Here is a 25,096-nt window from a genome sequence, read left to right as displayed (position 1 = left end):
TCAAATTGTCATTTTTCTAATACGGATATAACGAATAAAATGATAGAATGGATAAATGACCTGAACTACATGAATATGTACAAAGTGATCAATAAGAGTATTTCAGTTTATAGTTGTCGATTATCTAGACGTCACAACAGCTTTTAAATCCTATCTCCAAAAATGACAAAGTGAACATAAAAACGACTGATCTGCGCTTGCCATGACATGGAATACATTTTCAAGTACCGGTAAAGCTTTTGAGAGGAATCAACATACAAATATAAATCAGAGCAACTTTAGAATACCCCTCCAAAAAAATTGACCAGACATTCGTAGGTTAACCAACGCTTCACCAATGAAGATACATCTTTAAAGACTTAACTTTCTTAAAGGTGAAATTCAAAGAAAATCACAAATATGTCAACTAATGTATCACTAGAAACTGGTAAGCTAGCAGATGGCCATCGTACAAGTTTTAGGTCAACTAAAACTACCCAAGCAGACGACATCCCATAAAGAATTAACATAATTGCAAAGCTATTATTTGTCAAATTATAATGAGTTTAGTGTATATTTAATGTAATGGCATGTCAAACCATTCAAAAAGGGATATGACCCGATTCTGATAATAAAATCTTTTGCTTGTAAATACACAGGATAGGGGTTAATTAACAATCAAAGAAACCAGATTTTCAAATTTAAAAAACCCCGAAATGATAATAAGGGTGGCATTTGTTCCCTCTTGAAACGCCGAACATACCGCGGTGTGTGCAGCTGAATATACAATGGCGTCTTATTTTGTTTACAAGCGCCAGATTCCTTTATTTTTGTATCGCTGCATTTGTCATCAAAATAAAACCATGCGCGGGGTTAAGAGTGAGGCAATAGATTATACATTTAGCCTGGCGGTAGTAATGGAAGAGAAAGAAATCAAGAGAAGATGAAAATACAGGCACTGAAAATGTGTGAGATGTCATGGGACATCGTCTGCTTGTGCAGATCATGTCCATACCGTGATCTCACACATCTCAGCAGCGTTCGGAGAGCTCTTCATCAGGTGCTATGCCGGGGCTGTATTTAAGCGTTTTGTAATTTATAATAATCATTACTTCGAATGTTTCCAAGCATTGAATTTTGATAACCTTGTTTCGAAATAAAAGTTTCAACTTTGAAATAATGAAAATAAAGTTAGTTTTTAAAATCAATGAATATCTACTTTAAGTAACACTTACCCTAATCTTTACCCTAAATCTAACCCCATCCTAAACCTATCCCTAAGTCTAACCCTAGGTGTTGGACGTTCATGTACATAAACCCTATTGATGGGGTCTGCTTGTTCTTATGGAATTCTTCCCTCGGTCTTTTACACACAAAATGTTCGAGAAATATATAAATAAAGAAATTCTTACCAAACTGTACGATCTCCCAGTAGTACTTGTATTGGTTGCTGCCATTTTTAATTAATTAAAATGAATGAATTGTTGTCTGGCTTGTCTGACCGTGGACAATGGTCTGACATAGCAAATGGTATGCATCAAACTACGTTCTGACTAGACTATTAAACTGCAACATCTTACAAACAGGTGACTCAAATATGTCATCGCTATAGACAGCTTACATGGAGGAAGAAGCAGCCATAAATGTGAATACATTAAGAAAGACGATTGTTAATAATCCACATCCTGTGTAATGCTATAAACAAAAATATCAGCCCCTATAGGCTGAACTGGGAGATCACGTGGTTTATAGAAAATAATTTTATTTCAGTTCAATCTCGTATTTCATTAGTAGGCCTATGTTAATATCCTTAAATTATCCTCCGATTATTCTTTTACATCTTTTCCATGGTGCAGAAATTAAGAAAGACAATTTATCAGATCGGGTTCTACGCCCCCCCCCCTCCCCTCCCACACACGTTTTGTTTCACATCTTGTTCTTGCAGCACACACTTATAAAGACAGTAAAAGCAGAGAGCGAGATCCACATAGCGAAGCTCAACCACGCCGTCATCTGTCAAGAAAGAGAAAGGAAAAAGTATGAAAATACAAAAGATACAAAAGGGCTGTACGACACATGCTCTGCGAAAATACTACATGGTGTTTCCTATATAAACCGAATTCCAAACGTCAACCCTGTACCCAACACCATAGTCGTACCTTACCCTAATCCTAACTTCAAACCCAATAGCAACCCTAACCTTAACATTATACAGTGGCGGATCCAGGGGGGGGCCGAAACGGCCGCGGCCCCCCCTATTGGCGGCGCAAAAAAAAGAGGAAAAAAAAGAAAGGAGAAGAGAAGAAAAAAAAGAGAAGAGAAAAGAAAGGAAAAGAGAAAAGAAAAGAGAAGAAAAAAGAAAGAAGAGAGAGAGAGAGAGAAAAAAAAAAAGAAGATCCCCCCCCCCCCCCCCACCTCACTCCCACTCCGGGGTCGGAGGGACCGATTTTGTATTTCCGATAAAGGGTTACTTTTCACGCAACAAAGTCCGGCCCGTAATGCACACAAATCCGGCCCGCACTGACTCTACACACCGAAGATAAAGGGGTGCTTTCAAACTAAGAGAGGGAACATACATGCGCATACCCTAGATAACACTGAGTGGGTGGGGGGGGGGGGGGGGGGGGGGGGGGGGGGGGTGGGAAGGGGAAGAGAAAAGTCGGGTGAGAAAGGGGGAAAGACAAGAAAATGGCGCTAAGTGACAGTAACGACGAATAAGGGAAAAACTGTAATCGGGAGATTTGGGGTCATTCCAGAAGGCTTGGGAAACGTTATTGAATAGAGGGGGCCGGGCCGGCCGCATAAAATCTCGAGCCACTGATTCAAAGTTAAACGTTACAAACAGCCCCTGCTTTTTGAAAAAAATTGAAAAGGGCACAATGTTTTGGATGTCTTTCAAATAGAAGCTATATACTAAACAGTCAAATTTTAAATTAACGGTAGGGCCGCTTCACAACTCTTATTTTGCCCTTCATTTGGATTCAGCTCATACAAACTCGCTTGTGCTTATATTTGAACTCATGTAGGTAGTGATAATGGACAGCGGCGGTGATCCTGGGCCCGATAGAGAGACACGGCCCCCCGGAAATTTAGATATATAGCTAGAAAGAAATATACATGTAGCGGAAAGAACAGAAAGGATTTTCTAGAATGCATAATTTCAGCATTCTACATTGCAAAATCTCGCTTGGTCGCTCCGCTCCGGCCCTCGCCCGATAACACAAATCTAAGATATGACGCTCCCGGTCGCGATTATTTCATGTTTGGTGTATACATAGATTTTGTTTTCCCCTTTCATTTCTACTGACCTAATTGTAAGCTATCAAAATCATGATTGTTTCATTTTCCCTTTAAAGCATGCGTAGCTAGGGGCGGTAGGGGCAGTAAGAGGACATAGGACGAAAAAAGGAGCAGACAAAGAAACATTTTTGACAAGTCTAAAACGGGACAACAAATCGTCTTCTTTCTCTAATAATTTAATGAAACGTTAAGCTTCTGCGCTTTGCGCTGGAGGGGAAAACTGAATTCAGAGAAGGATTAAGAGTCGGGAATGGAACAACGAATTATCTTCTTTCTCTAATAATTTCATTAAACTATGAAAGGTCAGAGCTTCCGCGCCTCGCGCGGAAGGTGGAAAATGAATTCAAACAATGATTAAGAATCGAAAATGAGACAACGAATCATCTTATTTCTCTCATAATTTAATGAAGCGTCAGAAGCTTACGCGCTACGCGCGGGAGGAGGAAAACTGAATTCAGACAAGGATTTAGAGTCGAGAATGAAACAACGAATCATCTTCTTTCTCTAATAATTCAATGAAACGTCAAAGCTTCCGCGCTTCGCGCGGAGGGGGTAATCTGAATTCAGAGAAGGATTGAGGGTCGAGAATGGAACAACGAATTATTTTCTTTCTCTAATAATTTCATTAAACTATGAAAGGTCAAAGCTTCCGCGCTTCGCGCGGGAGGGGGTATGGAAACTGAATTCAGACAATGATTGAGAATCGAGAACGGTACAACGAATCGTCTTCTTTCTCTAATAATTTAATGAAACGTTAAGCTTCTGCGCTTTGCGCTGGAGGGGGTAATCTGAATTCAGAGAAGGATTGAGGGTCGAGAATGGAACAACGAATTATTTTCTTTCTCTAATAATTTCATTAAACTATGAAAGGTCAAAGCTTCCGCGCTTCGCGCGGGAGGGGGAAAACTGAATTCAGACAAGGAATAAGAGTCGAGAATGGTACAACAAATAATCTTCTTTCTCTAATAATTCAATGAAACGTCAAAGCTTCCGCGCTTTGCTCGGAGGGGGGAAAACTGAATTCAGACAATGATTAAGAACCGAGAACGGAACAACGAATCGTCTTCTTTCTCTAATAATTTAATGAAACGTCGAAGCTTCTGCGCTTCGCGCGAGAGAGAGGGGAGGAACTCAATTCAGACAAGGATTAAGAGTCGAGAACGGTACTCTTTCTCTAATGATTTAATGAAACGTCAAAGCTTCCGCGCTTCGCGCGGGAGGGGGTATGGAAACTGAATTCAGACAATGATTAAGAATCGAGAACGGTACAACGAATCGTCTACTTTCTCTAATAATTTAATGAAACGTTAAGCTTTTGCGCTTCACGCCGGAGAGAGGGGAACTCAATTCAGACAAGGATTAAGAGTCGAGAACGGTACTCTTCTTTAATGATTCAATGAAACGTCAAAGCTTCCGCGCTTCGCGCGGGAGGGGGTATGGAAACTGAAATCAGACAATGATTAACAACCGAGAACGGTACAACGAATCGTCTTCTTTCTCTAATAATTTAATGAGACGTCAAAGCTTCCGCGCTTCGCGCGAGAGAGAGGGGAGGAACTCAATTCAGACAAGGATTAAGAGTCGAGAACGGTACTCTTTCTCTAATGATTTAATGAAACGTCAAAGCTTCCGCGCTTTGCGCGGGAGGGGGTATGGAAACTGAATTCAGACAATGATTAAGAATCGAGAACGGTACAACGAATCGTCTACTTTCTCTAATAATTTAATGAAACGTTAAGCTTTTGCGCTTCACGCCGGAGAGAGGGGAACTCAATTCAGACAAGGATTAAGAGTCGAGAACGGTACTCTTCTTTAATGATTCAATGAAACGTCAAAGCTTCCGCGCTTCGCGCGGGAAGGGGTATGGAAACTGAATTCAGACAATGATTAACAACCGAGAACGGTACAACGAATCGTCTTCTTTCTCTAATAATTTAATGAAACGTCAAAGCTTCCGCGCTTCGCGCGGGAGGGGGTATGGAAACTGAATTCAGACAACGATTAACAACCGAGAACGGTACAACGAATCGTCTTCTTTCTCTAATAATTTCATAAACATTAAAGCTTCTGCGCTTCGCACGTAATGGGGGGGGGGGGAGGGGGGGGGGGAGGGGACAGCGAGCTGCCCGAATATGAATTTGTTATATCTTTTCTCGTATATTTTGGAGACAAATAACACTTTCACAAAATACATATTATCCTCAAATTTTTGCTCGCTCGCTTCGCTCACTAGCCGAATTGTGAAACCAGAAAATTACTTTTTCGGGCAAGAGGCTTTAGCCCCCCCCCCCCCCCCCAATGAAAATGTCAAAAAAAAATTACCAGTATGGTGCTTCTAATATGACCTTGTCAGTATTGGTATGTTGAGTTGAAAAACTGTCTGCGCAATTTTCAAATTTCCGGCCCCCCCCCCCCCTATTGGAAAATCCTGGATCCGCGCCTGTTATATACCTTTTCTGAAATGAAACCCGGAGCAATTATTGTCGGCGGTGTAAATGTCGGTTCACCAACAAAAGGGGTCAGTGACTGCTTTAAGAAATTCAAGTCAAGTCCATTCAATCAGGGAAAGTCGAATTTTCGTTAATACCATCGACCGATTTTAAATCATCATCAATTTTAGATTAAATGCATGTATTAAAGATAAAGGTGAGTTCTGGTAATGCTATTGCATTGTGAAAGAAAAGGTGTGGAATTAATCAGAAAAAGTTGGTCATGTAGCATGTAAGTATTGGTGTGCACTGCAAGATTCTCGAGTCATAAAAATCATAATAAATTTCGCCCAGTCTTGGTAAAGTAACAAGCACTGCACACATAAAGATGTATATGAGACTACACAAAATGTGTCGGGGCTAGCTTACCTTGATTTCCTTATCTGTCTATGTTCATTACTCAGCCAGTATACATTTTCTTCCAGAATTGTTTGGCACATGAACATTTATTTGTAATCTTGAACATTCAGTGTAAGTTTCGTTTGATTCATGTGAGAATTCATTTTTTTTTTTTTACCAGAACTCAAGTTTATCTTTAATATAATTATTTACCTCTGCTGTCAGGAGATAGTCGTGGAAGTGGGTTGCATCGAAGGGAGGTATGGCACCCTGTTGTTGAAAATCAATGCATCTTCATCGGAGAAAATGTACGGAAGAAATTTGATTAATTTAAGATCTATATGGAAGCATGTATAAGGTATATTGTAAGCAATGTCTTCTCCGAGGAACTTGGCAATGAGCGTTAATGCCTCATGCACATTGTATTCGTTTCGAACAAGGGATCCCTCTGGATCCCCCCGTTAAGAGAATATTGCTCTAAACCGGGCTCTATAACTGAGCTTTTCGGTTATGAATAGACATATTGGAGAGAGTGAGAAGGGGTGTGGGAAATTAGGAGGGAGAGGGAGAGTATAGGAGATGAGGGGAGAGAAGAGAGAGAGAGTATGTGAGAGAGAAAGAGAGAGAGAGAGAGAGGGGAACATGAGAGAAATATAGAAAGATGGGTGGGCACGTGCCCAATCTATCTATACAGAATTAATGAAAGTATAGTGTAATGTTATTTTACTATACTTTCCTAGCCATTAAATATTTTAACAGAGAAAACTGATGCATTTTGAACGATTCTTACTCATCAAAGAACGGCAAATTCTGATCCACAAGCCCTTTGCAAAGTTTATTGAACCCAATGGTCACGATAAATGCTGATGTCATGATCAAGATGGCGACAATAAGATAGAGAACCACGAAGAAAACTGAAACCAAGGCGCTGAATAAAAAAATAAAAAAAGAGAAAGGAAGGAAACAATCAACATCATTACAGTCATGCGTGTCTAGCCCAGAGGTTCTAGCAAACGATGGACATTTAAACAAATACGCTAAATGTATTTCATTTTTCCTTTTGCACACAGCAACACATTTTTTTACACGTAAAAAGAAGAAACATTATTGTCACCATTTATCTTTGGAATATAGACCTAAGTATAGTATAGGGCTCTTTTAGACTGATACAGAAAAGTCTGTTTGATCACTAGTATATTCATTATGAATTATGAATTATGAGAGAGAGAGAGAGAGAGAGAGAGAGAGAGAGAGAGAGAGAGAGAGAGAAAGAGAGAGAGAGAGAGAAACAGTGAGAAGGAAAGAGTAATAAGAATATACACAAAGATGACACGTCCCCTCCTGTACCTTTTCTAATCGGTAGCCTTGTCCATTCGAATTGTATGTCTATCCACTTTGTAAGACCTATACTCCAACCAATGACACCAGCACCCCCCCCCCAACCCCCTCTCCATCGCAGGGTCAGTGCTACGTCATAGTCTCCATTCCTATGGCAAAGGTGGCAAGGCCTTTTCGATATACATCAGTATAGATATAATGACTGCTATGATAGGCATCGTTGTTTTCTATAGGCTCAATACATCCTCCTATAACCCCTCGATTTGCCGCTCGTCCCCGAGAACCAGTATAGAGAAACACCTATGCTTCGTATATTAAAGCAGTCCATATATCTTTTATATACCGAATTCGCAAACAAATCTACAAAGAATTCTTACCTTATCCTTTTCTTGAGTAAAGACTGGTTAAAATATCACAGCAAATCTGAGACACTGTCTGTAAATCTTCGCTGGAAGTTGCCTGAATGTATCATTCCGGAATCGCAGACAAAAAACACTGTATGGTATCCGCGCTCGCACAAAGAAACTTTTTACACGTAAACCAATGGGGATCTCAGCAAAATTTATTTATGCGGCCCGTCACCCGGGGCAACAGGCATCTTAAAAAAAAACTATTGACCGATAGGCGGGCAGCGTCTTTTTTTCCGTAAGGTAGCCATCCTGTCGCTGTGTTTTATTGGCTCAACCTCTACGTCACGGGCTAGTCGTCAATATTCATGATACGCACGCACACAGAATCTGATGCGATAATTTATCAATATGAGATTTCATACAAAAATTACAAATACAAAGCTAAGTTTACTTTAAATAAGTGACAAATGACTACCAAGGTCGTAACTTGTCCATAATCATTGCGACATGCTAGTTAATTTAGTCCAGAATCTGGCCGATTAAATTTTGAATTTGATCTCTACCTCGCCGTACCAACGCAAATATTCATATATTCAAATATTAATATGCATTCTAGGATGGCTACCTTACGAGAAGAAAAAAAAAGCAGGCGGGCATGGCTCAAATCACGACTCCAATTTCGACCAATCAGATTGCTAGATTTCTAAAGAGAGGTATATAATTTGTTACACGTTCTAACCTTGAAACCATTTTCTTTTGTTTTACTAGCTCCACTAGTCTGTAGACTCCTGCGATAATTGCGACGAAAATGGCGACGCTCTGTACAAATAGAAAAAAGTAGATACTATCTACTTATTAGGTGTAAAAGAGTTACAATGAACGAATATTTCATTTTTTTGGCACTTCATAGTTATTTTCCTTAGCAAATACTGTTAAAGAACATGACTGCTAAAGAAATATCACACAAGCCGTCATTTTGGGGTCTCAGACTCTCAATACAGGGTAAGTTTCGTTTTGAGTTAATTTCTATCTATTTCTATCTTGATTTAATAGTGGTTCCCCCTCCCCAAAGTTAAACTCAGTGATACACACTGCTCTACATGTTCTCTCTTATAAGTCTAAAAGGTGCCTCCATCTGTTGGCATCCCTACAAACCTGTCACCAAAATGTAACAACAGCAACAACATCAAAAATAAGAAAAACAAACATACACACACAAACAAAATGCGTTGAAAAACGCCCCCCCCCCCACACACACACACTTTGTTTCAGCGATGCCCCTATCTACACCGGCTCTACTTCATGCAGGATGCGCCTCTAGGGGCACTTTTCTTATAAACACCAAATTTGGACTACTCACGTTCATACCAATGACGAAATTACAGTTTGATACATCGTTGAGTTTGATAAACCAGCCGGTGAATGTCGGATAAAGGGGGCAGCCCCCGTCAAAATCAGCCTAAAAGAGAACACAAAGATTTTTTTAAAGTTGCACATGTCTCAATGTTCTTTGGTAACAAATTCTTACATTATTTTGTCAGAAGTGTTATGTTTCAAACAAATTTTGATACGCATTTTCTCAACAAAAAATTGTACTTTTAGGGGGTCTCTTCTTTTCAATCGCCCTCTGCTTCTTTCAACTGTCCCTGGACAAAACATATCGTGCATGTACAATAATGAAGATAAAAGATGTTAAAGTAATACAAAATATCATGCAGAAGTAAATGAAAGAAGTATAGAAAGGATTAAGGATGAATTGAAATGGCGCTACAATAATGAATAACCATTTAAGGGTCGCGTATTTATCTTGAGAGGCGCATTATTCTGCAATGAGTAAACCTACTATCATGATCTGCATGGTTCCACTTCCAAATTCTGTTTTACCAGTTTGTCCCATTGCCATAAAGGCATTAGGTCGATTTGCTAATTGCCTTTAATGGTCTTCTTTTATTTGATAAAGAAATTATTTTATGACACAAGTTTTCGGTTTGGAGCATCAAAGAATATTCAGATAATTACCCCATTATATTTCGTCACCAGATTTGTCTTTTTGGAGACACCTAATGCACTTTGATCAGTAAATAACAATTTGTATAAAACTCATTATCGTTAATCGTGTAGCATAATTGTCGCGTTTATTTACAAGAGAAGCTTTTGACTTTGATACCTGGTATGCCTACAAATAAAACTACATGTTTAGATGAAAACAATATTCGCGTATTTTAGCGCACATAATGCACATATTCTTGAAATTTTGTGAATAATTTTAGGCGGGAAAATGTTGGCACTTAAAAGTTACAACTGTCTTTATACTGTAAACAAACACAGAGAAAAACGTATCTAGGCCTTTACACGGATAAAGGATTCAAGATTGGTTTCCATGGTGATGCTACATGATGCAACAATTTTTACGCTCGGCTCCAACAAATTCAGAACATTTTCTTTAACTTGAATCATTATGTTGTAGCTTTGATCCAAGCGTGTATACTTAGGTTAATAGAGCACATCATTTATTTCTAAATGATAAAACATAACATGAAAATCATTATGGCATTCACTACTCCCATGACATGATATACTACTACTATTTCTACAACTACTAATACACCTCCTCCTCCTCCTCCTCCTACTTCTACTACTACTAATACTTGTACTTAACCATCACCACCACCACCACCACCACCACCACCACCACCACCACCACTACTACTATACTACTACTACTACTACTACTACTACTACTACTACTACTACTACTACTACTAATACTACTACTACTACTACTACTACTACTACTACTACTACTACTACTACTACTACTATTACTAATACTACTACTACTACTACTACTACTACTACTACTATTACTATTACTACCACCACTAATACTTCTAATATTAACACTACTATACTTCCTCTAATAATACTACTACTAGCCTACGTCTATTAATGACACTACTGCTACTGCTGCTACATATACTACTACTTGTACTACTACTACTACTTCTAATAATAATAATAGTAATAATAATAATTCTACTATTGCTACTCCTACTAACTCTAGTACTAGTATTACTTCTTCTGATACTACTGCTACTACTGCCGCTGTTACTGCTGCTGCTGCCGCCGCTACTACTACTGCGATCACCATTCATGTCTATATTTTTCTTATCAGAAAATATAGCTTACCTTTAACAATCCCATGACGGTGGCGACTGCGATGGACAAGCCTACGATCGCAACAAGGGCCGTAATTTCGAGGCCATAGACAATGACGCGAAAAAGCCCCATCGTGGTCGACGATCACGCACAATAATGTACCGAAGTTTTCAATGATTCACGGGTCGAGACCTCTCTATCAAACACTCTGCTTCTAAATAAATTTAAATATATATCATCAAGCCAATTTTGCTATGTAGTTTCTAAAAATTTAAATAAATTTCGACTAGCAGAAAATTATCTCAAAAGACTCCGCCCACCCGCACATTGTTTATAGCAATGAAGTCAGCTTACAAAATAGAAACTGATATTCATGTGTGAATATTGTTTGCGTGCAGGAATGACTAATATAAAGTCTGAAATAAGTTAAAAAGTTAATATTCAACCAAACTTAAACAAACACGTGCGTCGAGACGAGAACCGTGTCTCTATAGACTAAGGTCGCATATTAGTATTTCAAAATCAAAGTGTTATAAATAGAAATATTTCTTAAAGACCCACATCATATCAACTAAAAATATATAAACAGAATATGAAATATTAAAGTAATAAAATGTTATATCTTGGTTATTAGAATTATATTATTATCCTGCCCTTAATAACGAGTTTTTACACTGACGACAAGAAAATAATAATGCGCATTTGGCAATGGTGTAGCGCGCGTTCACGTATCTAGAGGTGCTCAGATCTTCACTCCCGAATTAACAAGGCCACTGATTAGGAGAAGGGGTATCAAGGGGGGGGGGGGTCATTTGTCGTCTTCTTTTAACTTTCGTTTTTATTATAATTCCTATATCTCTAGTTTCATTTCCCTCTGTCTTTTTTGTATGCATTTCCTATTTATTTTTTTACTCGGCATGCCATGGTGGCTGGGGGGGGGGGGGGGTGTCTGGCCTCGTGCCCCGTATCGCTACGTCACTTACATTCAGAGTGTAGGTACTAAAAATAAAAGTCTTCATTATTATTTTCGTTGAAAACACAAACGATCTGCATACATTCATACCAAAGGAAAATAAAGCAAATGACACTGCATGAGATATTATTTACAATGACACTTTATAAAAAAATGATGCAGTATTTTTCTTTTAAGAATTCATTGGAATTGAAATTGAAATTTTATTGCAATTAAAGACGTTTTCTCCGAATAAATGTATGGGATTGAAAGAAATTAATTGAAATACACACGTAAGAACAATTAGCTGAATAAGTGATAAAGACCTTTCAATTTGTTTTGGCATATATTTTCTCAAACACCATATATCATGCACATTTTAAACAACACTCTAGAATATTTCATTTTACCCTGTATATTGAAAAAGTAAAGAATATCGGGCATATTATGAGAAGAGGAGGTGCAGAAGACAGAATACTGACAGGAAAATTAAGGAGAAGAAAAGCGGAGGGAGACAGCGCATCAAATACATGGATAAGTTCATTGGGCTGACTGGTAACAGAAGTAACGTCACATTACAAAGAACCTGAGATAGAAATAGATGGAAAGCCTTGATCGTCAATGTCTGGAACAGACACACCTAGCAAGCAAGCAAATTGAAAATAACAGAAAATAGGCTTAATATAGATTGATATATTTAAAGGCAGAAGGCACATAAAATACTATTACATATATTTTAAACTGGAAAGATATAGTTTTTCTTTAACTGAAAACGATAGTCAACAACTTATTATAATTCCGAATATCACTATACCATAAGCATATAAGCCGAGTATTTGAAAACCACAGGTAAGTTCCATAAATTCCATTATTAACAAAATGTTAAATATATGAAGCAAAGTAAAATCTGTTAATTTTAACGAATTGAAAACATATTTCTATTCATCAAAACCAATCCATCAAATTTAAATTTTCAATTCGTATGGGATATAAACATGTACATATACTTATAATTACACATCTTAATGTATGTTTAGAAATAAGCATAAATGCAAGTATAGGTGATACTTGATTCAGATATAATTATGAAAGAATAAAAAGTTGATTCTCTAGCTAAAAATCATTCTAACTGTATACATTGCATTTCAAGATCTTCATATCTTTGTGACTATCTTATGACATTGCTATTATGGCTCTTTGTAATGTATTCACGAGTCACTGTGTTATACTGTCATAATTGTCATAATGGTGATGATCAATTGAATCAATAATTAATAATCGACGACAGAACAGAAATCTGACTGGCATTTTGAGTGATCTCAACGTGAGAATGAATGACCTGTAACAATTCCGCACGGCAAATTCGTCAAAAAACGTCACCAAATATGTCAAGAAAACTATATAATATCTGACGTCAAGAGATAATCCCAGTAGGCTTACATCCCACGAGACCGACAAAATATCGAAATACTTCCAAAAAGTAAAGGAAAGAAGAGTGTACCAAAAGGTCTAAGAGACCGACAGCATACGAGACAGACAACACACACTCGAGACCAGCAAAGGGAAGATAGAAGAATATCGGTCTCGAAGGCAGTTGTTCTTGCGGGCTGTCGGCCTGACAGCCCTCAAAAAAGTTGTTAGAACGCCTACGAGAGCAACATTCTTGGTCTAGTTTGCTGTTCGTCTCGTGGGCCGTCAGTGTAGTATCCTGTCGGTCTAATGGGTGTTCGGTCTCGCGGGCCATCACATCTGTCATTAATGCTGGGTGTCGAAGACAATTATGTCACCGTGCTGTTAGCCCAGGCAGGGAAGGTTTTGACATCAAAGACCCAGACACCCAAAGTATTGAGACTGAGGTTCGATACAAAGATGCATGCGATGTTCATCACGATGCCAGCCTTGACCTGTAAGTTCAAAGACAGATTAATTTGCTCAGAATTAGTTCAAGATCTGGGTTGTCGCTAGAAAGGGGCACAAGAAGGATTATGAACTCCACTTCAACAAATTTGTCAGAATCTATTTTAGGATTTGTAAAGACTTTGTCGGAAAGTCGCAAAAATTCATGAATACAAGTATTACTTGTAAATAAAAGCGTATGCACGATCGTAAAAGCCTTCGAAAAATAAACTCGATGGCGATTTCTATACCTTATTGTATTGCCCCCATAAAGGTCGTGGTCGCATTACGTATTATGTCATTGCAATGTTCGCACATTTCAAAAGATGGACCATGTTATTGAAAGTCCCTTAGCTTGAGTCTTCGAAGGTCTGCGAAATACTTAAAAACTAAAATCCTCTCTTTTCTGACACATAGCATAATGCTTCAGATTATCTCTCCCCACTGACCCGGGAATATCCTAAATTTCACTCTCGATTCAAAGTAACCCAAACAATGCTCCAGACCTACCATATCAAATACTGAAAGGTTGCCATGGGCGAAGGCTATGGCGTTAGGCGGTGTGGCTACGGGAAGCATAAAGGCGAAGGAGCACGCGATAGCTGCCGGGAGCATCAGATAGAGAGGGTTGAGTCCGATGCTCTTGCTCTGATCATGAGGGAAGGCAGATGACAAAAGAAATATATACCAAATTAATAAATAATGATATGATGATAGCATTTAAGATTCATGAGGCACCGAGTTCACTTGAAATAGATTGCTCAATGCGCACTAGTGCAAAATATGAAATCACAATAAGAGCGTCTGCAATGGACACACACAACAAACAACAGGATTAAGTTTGAACATACACAAATGAAAGAGATTCGAGCACATTTTATGCAAATTGTTATCACTAAGTAACGCTAAGAATTTTATCTTGGACTGGTGTTCCATAAACTGCTAAACAAAGTCATAAATGGACGAGTCACAAACATTTTCGTTCCAATATTATGTTACCAACATCATCTACCTGTCGATTCTGTCAAGTTGCTAGTCCTACTAAGTGCACCAGACCAAAATAGTACGAAGGTAAATGACACTTATTCTAGCAATGTTTTCATTTGTTTAGTTATCTGCACTCTTTGTATCGTGTGAGATAGTACATTAACAAATATATTGGATTTGTTTTAAAAGACCCTTGCTTGACTCGATTGAAGGACATGTAAGAAATTATAGTCCTTAAGGTTGGTGGTATATCAGCTACTATGAAAAGGCACATACTGTACTACTCTAAGATCAGAAATGGTTTAGTTTGTGATAGACGTTCAGCGAATAATGTTTTTACATTATGTAAATGCCTTTTTTAAAAACCATTATCTACATTTTTTCCGGGAAATTGGTTGAGAATATACATTTTTAAAATTATTTCTATATAAATTCATTGCGTTGGTTTTGTTCGTGGTGGACGTTCAGCGAAAACATACTTTTACATCATCTATTTTTTTTTTAAATCTGCAATTGTTTGCTAGGTAGTGATATATTTGCATTTGAGTTGGCTGTATACAGTATTCTGTGTTTTTCCCCCACTTACTTAACATATACTTGAATTTTGAGAATTTTAATTCTGGTAGCTGGGTATTTGTCTTACCAATTCAGCAAAGATAGGTAGGAAGATGGTAGCGGTGGCCGTATTGCTGGTAACCTCCGTAAAAGTAGCCACGACAGTCGAGATGATAATGGCCAGGGCTGCAGGTGGGAGTGCAGAGAACACCGAAAACTGGGCCCCCAACCAGGCGGAGAGACCCGAAACCTTTCGAAAACGACAATGTTCAACATTTTTAATAATGTTTTTTAACGATTTTTAAGTACAGGTAATTGAATCTATGCAATGTTTAACTAATCGTTTCATAAAATACCATTTTCAATTTACACTGTCGGTCATAATGGTGGAATAATTTTAATAATAAGCGATAGCCTCGTGAGCTCGTGAACTGTGAGCCCCCAGGATCAAAACCGCGTCGATGTGCTAAATTAGTGCCCTTTTATGGGGCATTAATCCTCATTACTGTCAGTTATGGCTTAATGACGTAGGTCCCCTAGTTGATTAGCACAGTAACATACACATGCTTTAGCAGTTACGCAAAACAAACACTCGCAAATCATTGTTCAATAAAATCTGAGAATGTATACTATTATCTAGATCTATTAGGAATAAATCATTGTCAAAATCATTCCATAAATTGGGATAAAAATATTTATTCCACCATTATGACCAATAGTGTATTATCGTTCTGACGATAATTTATTGATTATGACGAGTTTTCAAGTCCATTGTAATTTTGTTTTCTCCTTCTTCTGATATAATAATATCCAGGAGTTCGCAGTTGAAGAAAATGGAATCCCTCCTAGAAATATACAAAGTCATTTCCTTATTAAATGAATCTGAGTAGAGCTACCCGCCCTTTTTAAAGGCAGGATATTTCACCGGCATCGCTACTTTAATGTATTTTCAATTGCGCTATCTTTCGGTGAAGGCGTACATAGAGCGACTTCTGGTTCCTGTACCCAAACATCACCACGCACGCGTCATGCAGTTGGTGATGCGTTGTGGGAGATGGCTGTCGACACATCGGGACATTGTGAGCAGCAGGTGGCAGTATATACGTAAATCTGAAGTAGTGAGAGTAGAATACCCTGCCTTTGAAATTCTTTTGTTTCTATATTAGTGTATATTATGTGCATGTATTTGAATTTTAATAGAAAAAATAAAACCTAACCAATATAACCCTCGCCTATCATTCCCTTTGATACCCATCGACCACAATGCACTTCGTTTACCTTACAGCCATCAGCTAGGGCCGACCCACCGCCAAGGAGAATAATGACACTCCACGCCATCTTCTCATGTATGACAGACCACGTGAGCAAGGTTGGAATCTTGGCTGGTTTCTTATCTTCTGATCCATCATCATCATCTACAGGAATAGACAGAAATTCAGTCAAGTCACATTCGGATTTGAATCAGCACAACTACCACCACTGGGCAACTACAATCCCTTTCCCCGGATTGTCTCATCAAACAAGTGCCATATCCACCCCCGGAAACAAGTCCCGGACAACTATAGCCATCCCCCACATACTACCAGCAGCGGTCAACTACCATCCCGCCCCGGACTGCCACCCAGGCAACTACTTTCACGTCCCCAGACCACCACTCCCGGAAAACTACCATGCCGTCCCTAGACTTCCAGCCCCGGACAATTACAACCCCTCCCAAGAAATAAAATTATCCCCAGAGAACTATCATCCATATCGCTAGACTGCCATCCCGCTCACTTACTGATCGTCTGCAAACAGGGTCAAGAAATGTTATCACCCCTGCTCTTTCTCTTTTATGTTCTCTCTCTCTCTCTCTCTCTCTCTCGCCCTCCTCCTCCTCCCTCCCCTCCTCTTTCTCCCTCCCTTTCTTGTTTTGTGATTCGATCGGATGGGGTGCTTCGCCATAGGCTTCAAGAATGAGAATGATTCATGGTAGCATGTAATGTTGTATTAATTAATCAATCAGTCAATTAATTAATTAATTATTTGATTGATTAAACAATCAGTTAGTTAATCAACTAATTTATTTATGAACTAATTAATCAATTAATAATGATAATAATGATCATACTAATATTAAATCTTTTCTATATAGGGCCTTACAAGATCCAGCGCCAACCGACCAATGCACTTATAGTATTATCATAGTATACCCCGGTCACTGGATTCAGATACTAATAGAGTCCATATTCTCCGCTCCTCTGGGGATCATTCCTGGTCGCCTGTTTACAAGCACGCACATGTTAATCCCGGTATGATCATGTTAATTAATTAGGTTCACTCGTAACTTTTAAACAACCATTTTACCTATGTTAAGCTCGAATTTGTACCATATCAACACGACCACCTGTAATACGTGTTAAAAGTGTCTCCATTGTGACAGGGGTACTTGCCTTGCTTTCTTCGACACAAGAATGAGGGCAGCCTTGATGGGAAGGCAAAGAGTAGCAGAGAGATGAATATAACCGAGGTAGCGTCCGTCACGTACCTGTCATGATTATGAAGAGAGACATTTATACCAGTTACCATGACAACCGACAATCTACCAGAATTTCATGATATAGGTTTTGTCAAGGCAAACCTATACATATTGGATTATTTTGTCTTATTTAAGTATGAGATCGCGAGCACTTTTGAAGAGTAAACCTAAGAGATCAATAGCCTTGTCCATCACCTTGTGGAATGTGCGAAGATTACAAAGACCTAAATGTAACTTGAACATAATTTTTCGGAAGATTAGGGTACTGAAATATCCCTTGAGTTGTTTACTCGAAAGTTTTTGCGATCGTTTTGATATCACATTGACATCATCCCTCATAAAATGTAAATAAATGATCATCTTAAATCATCCATCAAATTGATTTGTGACTGATGAATATATATATATATATGTAGCATGCTCCTGCATTACCATGTACATTGCATTTAATGAACATTATGTTACCAGGGCGATGGTGATTAAAAGCGCGAACCAAACATATGCCCATTTTTTTTTTTCTTTACAAATAATCATCCTGGCTTTTAAACTCGAAACAATCATTCAAATGATTTCCATCTACTTGGTTTTCAATTAGCAAAACACCTTTATGTACATGCAAATGATATAGTTATGAGACTACATCTCTTTTCCCCCAAAATAAAGCCCGAGATTCGAACCAATGACATGTTGATCTGTGAGGTTCTACCTTACCCATTCTTGAAGCCTACAGACCAGCCACTGACGAACTTGGGATCTCTCGTCAACCACAGACTGACCAGGACTACAAAATGTCCCAGAATAGCCCATTCAGCAAAGCTAGACAAAAAAAGAAAACAAAAATCGTCTTGATATAGTGTAAAACGCTTCCTGAATCCCGTTATACACGAGGCAGTAACCCTAAAATCTTTCTTGGCAAATTCTTTTTTGTTTTTGTTTGGTGAAAAAATTTCAATTAACTTACAGGCAAATTTGGACTAGTGACAACTCTCACTAAAACAAATTCCTTGTCATTTTCTTAAATGAACATGCCTGGCACAAAGTCCACTTCCCGTCAACGATGTTTGCAAAGATTGTTTTGTAAAATAATAGAATATTCGAATAATGTTCTACAGCCAAAATGCCTCTTGAACAAAAACGAGTCCAACTAATTCTGCGTCACTGAAAATAAGAATGATATTTCGAACTACTGAATGGCTACTATTTTTGAGGTAGCATATTTTCATTCATTATTTATTTTATAGGCTTTACGCGTTATGAGTTTAATGAAGGGATACCTACGATATTTTACCAAGAGCAGCGTAACTTCTCCTGATCACCATCTTCGCTCTCTCTTCTTGTGCTACGCCGACACGCTTATCACTCCTCTGAAGACAACTAGAGAGAGAGAGAGAGTGAAAGAGAAAGACCACCAAAGTCATCGTACACATTTGAATACATTCTAAAAACGAAATTTTGATTCATTTGTACATGTATAATAATGCTAATAATAATAATAATGGTTATGATGATGGTGATGGCTAAAAACTACTTACAAGAAATCGAGGTACATGATTTGTAGCCAGACCCAGCAGATGAGGAGACAGATCACCATGCCAGGGAATGCATACATCATCCAGGTTCCAAAGTTTACACCGGCTTCGGGACCAAAGAGTCTGTAAGCAGGAAAGAGAGTTAGTTTTAATAAGACAGTATGCGGTAGAATTTGTTCGATTGGAGCGTTGCCTAAAATGTGTCGAGATCTTTCAAAGATGCAACAGCATCTAAAATAGAGGCATGACTTACGTTTCAACCTGGGTACTGATAACCAGATTGGGACCAGTTCCCGTTAATGTGGCGGTGCCGCCGATGTTGGCTGCATAAGGAATGGAGAGTGTGATACCCTTGCAGAGAAGACGGTAGCCCCGATCAGCTTTGGACTCCTCCTCGAGGAGCAGCGGTGCATTTTTAATCTCCACTGGAAGTGATCCGGGCTCTACAACGCTAGAAAAAAAAGGGAGAAAGAGAAACGAATATAATAATGAAAGGATAGAGAGAGAGATGAAGTGTGCATTGGTATAGCCAAACTTGTCGAACAAAGGGGGGGGGGGGTGTGACACACTAAATCTCAGCGTCCCTCCCAATACCTGAGGTATGGATAGAGTTAGCGAATGAACGGGGGGGGGGGGGTGGCGCCCTTGCTCCTGGCTATGCCCTTGGGAGTGTATGAATAGAGGAAAATGGACAGAGAGAGAGAGAAGCGGAGAAGGGAACAAAAGATGGAGAGAGGAGGGAGGGAAAAGAGAAAAGGGAGGTGAGAAAGTGAAGATATGAAGAGGGAGTGCGAGAGAAAGGGAGAAGAGGGGTAGCGAAAGAGAAATGAGTGGGAAGAGAGAGAGAGCCATGAACAAAAGGTTATCATACATGAAAGAGTGTTATATCCCGAATCGTTTGGTATCATCATGGACCTACTAAGTAGGTCCATGGTTCAGGTAAGGAGGCGGGAGGAAGGAAAAGGAGGTAGGGAGGGAGGGAAGGAAGAAAGAAAGGGTTGGAGAAAGGCAGAAACCAACAGAGAGATAAAGAAATAGAATGGGGGAATAGACACAGAGAAGGGTAGAGAAGCAAACAAAAGCAGGGAAGGTGGTGAGAGGGGGACATAGGAGAAAATGAGTGTTTCGATGATAACAACCATTGTCTTCTTTAATTGATAAAAAACGGGATACCTATAATCTTAATAAATCATGTAAATCGTGGTAACAAAAAGAAATTTTGATTTCGTCCTACTACTCACATGGGATTTCAAAAACATACTTACATGTGACCAGCTGCGATTTCATCGAGTTCGATTGGCTTTTCAGAGCATTGCTCTTCTTTTTCTTCTGAGCCCTATTTCAAAATTTGAAAAGATGAAGAAAAAACATAAAGAAGGTAATCTGAGAACTGTTGTCAAGTGTACAGTATTCGCAATCACATGCGGACAAAGCAGGGCGGAAAGGGCTGCAGGCCCCCTTCCCCAAACATATTAAATTACCAATATTCGGGCAACCGTAACGTCATCATAGAAGCAAGGAGATCCTTTTGTTTTTACATCTTATCTTGTATATTTTTATGGCGACAGTACAGTGTTAGTGTAGCAAAATGCTAAATGTTAGTAACTGTACCTGGCCCTATACTGTTATTTGTGCCAAGAGACGTCAGCCCCCCCCCCCCGGTAAAGTTGTGACCGTGCACCCAAGATCAGAACACTATGGTGGCAATTTACGGCCATTTTCGCAAAAATGTTTAGAGTGAAATGGGAACGTGCCCACTCCCCTCCCTAATCGTGTGGTAAAAAAAAATAATAAAGAAATTTGTATTTTATTGCAATATATTTAATCAGGATAACGAGAATTAGATATACATTGAGATACGAAATCTGTTTTACATCCTGGTCCTGAACAGAATAAAAATGTAATACCCGGAATATAAATAATGAATGATGGGAAGAGAGAGAAAGAGAGACAGAGACAGAGAGAGAGAGAGAGAGAGAGAGAAGGAGGAGGGAGAAGGGGAGGAAGAAGGGGGAAAGAGTTCGAAAATCGAAGCACGGATCACCTCCGCATCATCATAATAAGTAGCCCTCTAAATTCATATTTTCATATTTCGAGTAAAAACGGTACTATACCCTCAATCGTTCAAGTTCCCCTCGGTAGTTGAACTCATGCTACGTCACTTCTTATTCATTACAACTCCTTGTGCAATAGGTGGAAAATTGCTTTTAATTTTTGTTTGCAGTTGATGTTAGGCCAAATAAAAAAATAAAAAAACATGTTTAGCGTCCTGTTTTTTCGAAAAATAGGAAGGAGGAGGCCCTTTTTTTTTTTTCCTTTTAAAATGGCCGCTCAAAATGGCCGTTCGGTACATTTTCCCTGACATTCGGGCTATTTTTCAAGATGGCCGACGTTTTTTTTTTTTTTTTTTTTTTTTTAAATCAGAAATAGATCCATTTTAGGAGTGTTTTTCTCCTTTGAAAAAAAATTCAAAAAACAAAATTCGGAGCTCATTGATTTAGTTTCTCACCGGGCTCGCGTATGCGTTTATGCGCAGGTGTCACAACTATCTCTCTCAAAGCGCTATGTTCATGAGTAGCTACCTTTCAAGGTTTCATCACTTTAATTGAATGAAAGATAATGCAAAAGTTTACCCATATATTTGAACTAGTAATACCTCGCGGTGTCTATCGATAAGCCTTTCATTTTCGGTTTGCTACGATTTGCAAAGTTATTTTTCTAATAAAAAGAAATCCCCAGGGTTTTAGTTTTCTTTCAATCCTATCTCTTCATTGGTATCAATCTTCTCAGATATTGCTGTCGATACATCGTTTTCATTTTACGCGACGATCAATTTTCATGTCTTCTATTTGATGACAACAACAGCCGTTGAAATCAAGTCTATGAGAAAGCGGGGGGGGGGGGGGTGTATAGGTGAGGGTCTTTTTATTTCCCAAAGTTGTTACTCAGAAGACACATCATCGCAGACCCATCACCCATGGCTATTTAATATTGAGTTCAGTCAAAAGATGGGAAATTATTATAGCTTTCTCATTATTTTTCATGTCAGTTTGGAAGAACATCATAATTGAAATGTTCCCCAAGAGGGGTTGCTCTTTAAAATGCTCTCATATTCGAAACATGACGAGAAAAAGCTGAAGTGTTTGGGTCCAATATTCATGCAACACGTGGGTGTATAGTGTATAGTCCCATGTGCCCATTTATGTGTGCATTGCATTGTGCTTTTCACTGGGAATTGGTCAATTAGGCCAACTTATCACTTATCATTACTCCAAGCCGTAACAACAGACAGCTGTTCTTTTAATTCACAATAATTATGAAAATTACCCTAATTGTATGTTTTGTAAAGTAAATTATGCATTGTTAATTTTGCATAGAATAAAAAAACAAAATCAACCAACCAATCAATTAATCGCTCAATCCCATGTGCTCGGAAACCAGCTCAACTCAACTTTTTCTTTAAGGAAGAAAAATTGTCAAATCGCTCTTCCTAATGCCCTCTGTGTCTCTGTCTGTCCCTCGATCTCTGCCCCCTCTCTCTCTCTCTGTCTCATTCTCTCTCCCTTGGGTATATTAAGAAAATTGAGCCGAACGCTTCCAAATTCCGTCATCTCTTTTATATGTATATGATGACATGACACGCAATAATCAAATCAAGTTCAGCTCATCTATTATTATTCTTGTAAGAATTTCGGGAAATCCAAAGACATATTATTCTACAGAGGACAATACAACGAAAAAAAGATCAAAGAAGGTATACTTTTTACCCCTGTCAGAACTCAATCCTCTCTTTAAACAAGTATCTGAACACCGTCAATTGAGTCTTCTGTTGGTACACTTTTAAAAGAAGATTTCAACTCATGAGGATGAAAATGAATGTAAGAATCAGAAGCAGAAGAAGAAGAAGTAGAAGAAGAAGAAGAAGAAGAAGAAGAAGAAGAAGAAGGAGGAGATGTCTCATCCGTGTAATTAGGGTATCAATGGCCATAATATTAGATCTAGATCATGATTTAGATGGATTAAAGACAGGCGATATCCCTTAGTTTACATCGCCAAAACCCCCCGATAATCAACATTTCATTTTCTCTTTTTCTTTCCCGTATGTCTGGTTTCGGTGTCGCTAGTATAAGTGGGGTATAAAATCGTCACATTTCTAGATCGTGAAGGGGAAGACTGCCGATATACCTTAGTTTACATGCATATAATTATTACCCTTATACAAAACATGAATGTCTGCAGACTATGTTTTTTTTTTAGTATTCCTACAAGTTCAAAGTCCATTTTCAATGTCTATTTATTTTGTATTATTTTATTGTCTGCTTTTCGGAATGACGTGTCTATTAAGACTCTTTGATAAATCATGTTAATGGTCCTTATTTTGTTTCTGCGTCTATTCCCTTTTCATATTCTCTGTCTCATACTTTTATTCTCTCCCTCCATTCCTCTCCTTTATTCTCTCTTTCTCTGTTTTCGCTCTTCTTTCTCGTTATAATGCAATTGCCATTCTTTCGATATTATGATCCAAAAGAAATATACAGAAAGAAAGTATACGCCACTGACTAAATAGCAATCCTCGGTGACAATCATCTTGTTAAAAGGACGAGTGTATGGAAGTTGATACGAAAAAGGGAAGAAAGCGAGAGAGAGAGAGAGAGAGAGAGAGTGAGGTGCGCGAGAGACAGAATAAGAGGGAGAGAGACAAAGAGAGAGAGAATGAGAGAGAGAGAGAGAGAGAGAGACATAATAAGAGGGAGAGAGGCAAAGAGAGAATGAGAGAGAGAGAGAGAGAGAGAGAGAGAGAAGAACATTGATATTGATATTCATGCAATACAGTCAGTGTAATTGCCATGCCGATAAAATGACAAATAACAAGAATAAATGACCATGTTCAAAGCAATAATAATAATAATATGCATGCATAACTACACATCGTTGGCTAACATCGATAGACCTTTGCATTAAAAAAGGTGAATGAGGAATGAAGAGAAAAAGAATAAATGAAATTAAAAAAAAAAAATTGTGCAATATCTTGAAAATGCATGCTTTCCAGGAGTCCAGTAGCAGATTTCCATCAAAGTAAAACGACAAAACCCGTTACTGACCTTATACATTGGACTTCCATTTTCGTCATTTTTGTCGACATCACCGCCTGTCTCCTCATCGTTTTCGCTAGACTTGAGTTCGTCGAGGACAGCCTGAGAGATGGGGATCATCATCGCGGTCGTCGCCGTGTTGCTCATCCACATGGATAAGAAAGCCGTGGTCGACATAAACCCGAACATCAACCTGGAAAGAGACGATCTCGTGGTTGACTCATTGTATGGATTGAAAAATCAAGCAACGGTCAACAGGGAAGCATCGAGACCGTTGCTTGCTCTCGGGGCGTGATTTGCCAGACGTAGTAGTACATGGGGAGTTGAAAGTGTTCTTAATTTTTTTTTTGTAGAATCTGATTTTGTGTGCTCTTTCTATTATATAGGAGGGGGAGGGGCTGATGAGGTTCCATGACACATGCTCCGCCGACGATTGCTCCGACGACATTTACTCCGCAAAATGCGATGATTGCTCCGCGACATTTGCTCCGCGACAGTTGCTCCGCCGACAGTTGCTCCGCCGACATTTGCTCCGCCGACAATTGCTCCGCCGACATTTGCTCCGCCGACAATTGCTCCGCCGACAATTGCTCCCCCGACATTTGCTCCGCC

General features: G+C 38.8%; 2 protein-coding genes across 2 annotated transcripts in view; both read right to left on the bottom strand.

The window, feature by feature from the left end:
• Positions 1–1,905: 1,905 nt before the first annotated feature.
• On the bottom strand, positions 1,906–11,688 carry LOC105437850. The gene is made up of 5 exons (XM_030981278.1): positions 10,985–11,688; positions 9,156–9,254; positions 8,535–8,614; positions 6,321–6,399; positions 1,906–1,992 (listed from the first exon to the last, which is right to left on the bottom strand). The coding sequence occupies exons 1-5, from the start codon at positions 11,084–11,086 to the stop codon at positions 1,906–1,908; spliced, it is 447 nt and encodes a 148-aa protein (XP_030837138.1). The 5' UTR covers positions 11,087–11,688.
• Positions 11,689–12,106: 418 nt separating this feature from the next.
• Positions 12,107–25,096, bottom strand: part of LOC588117 (solute carrier family 13 member 5) — a 47,949-nt gene continuing 34,959 nt past the window's right edge. Inside the window, exons 3-13 of the mRNA XM_030980645.1 lie at positions 24,494–24,677; positions 20,657–20,727; positions 19,645–19,842; positions 19,395–19,514; positions 19,141–19,236; positions 18,574–18,678; positions 17,777–17,871; positions 16,623–16,759; positions 15,433–15,594; positions 14,313–14,450; positions 12,107–13,810 (exon numbers count right to left, since the gene is read on the bottom strand). Of these exons, the coding sequence (XP_030836505.1) occupies positions 13,685–13,810; positions 14,313–14,450; positions 15,433–15,594; positions 16,623–16,759; positions 17,777–17,871; positions 18,574–18,678; positions 19,141–19,236; positions 19,395–19,514; positions 19,645–19,842; positions 20,657–20,727; positions 24,494–24,677 (1,432 nt within the window). The 3' untranslated portion in view covers positions 12,107–13,684. The remainder of the gene's footprint in view (positions 13,811–14,312; positions 14,451–15,432; positions 15,595–16,622; positions 16,760–17,776; positions 17,872–18,573; positions 18,679–19,140; positions 19,237–19,394; positions 19,515–19,644; positions 19,843–20,656; positions 20,728–24,493; positions 24,678–25,096) is intronic.

Source organism: Strongylocentrotus purpuratus, unplaced genomic scaffold (genome assembly GCF_000002235.5).
Source record: "Strongylocentrotus purpuratus isolate Spur 01 unplaced genomic scaffold, Spur_5.0 spur5_scaffold_11, whole genome shotgun sequence".
Lineage (NCBI taxonomy): Eukaryota > Metazoa > Echinodermata > Echinoidea > Camarodonta > Strongylocentrotidae > Strongylocentrotus > Strongylocentrotus purpuratus.
This window is presented reverse-complemented; position numbering and strand designations above follow the sequence as displayed.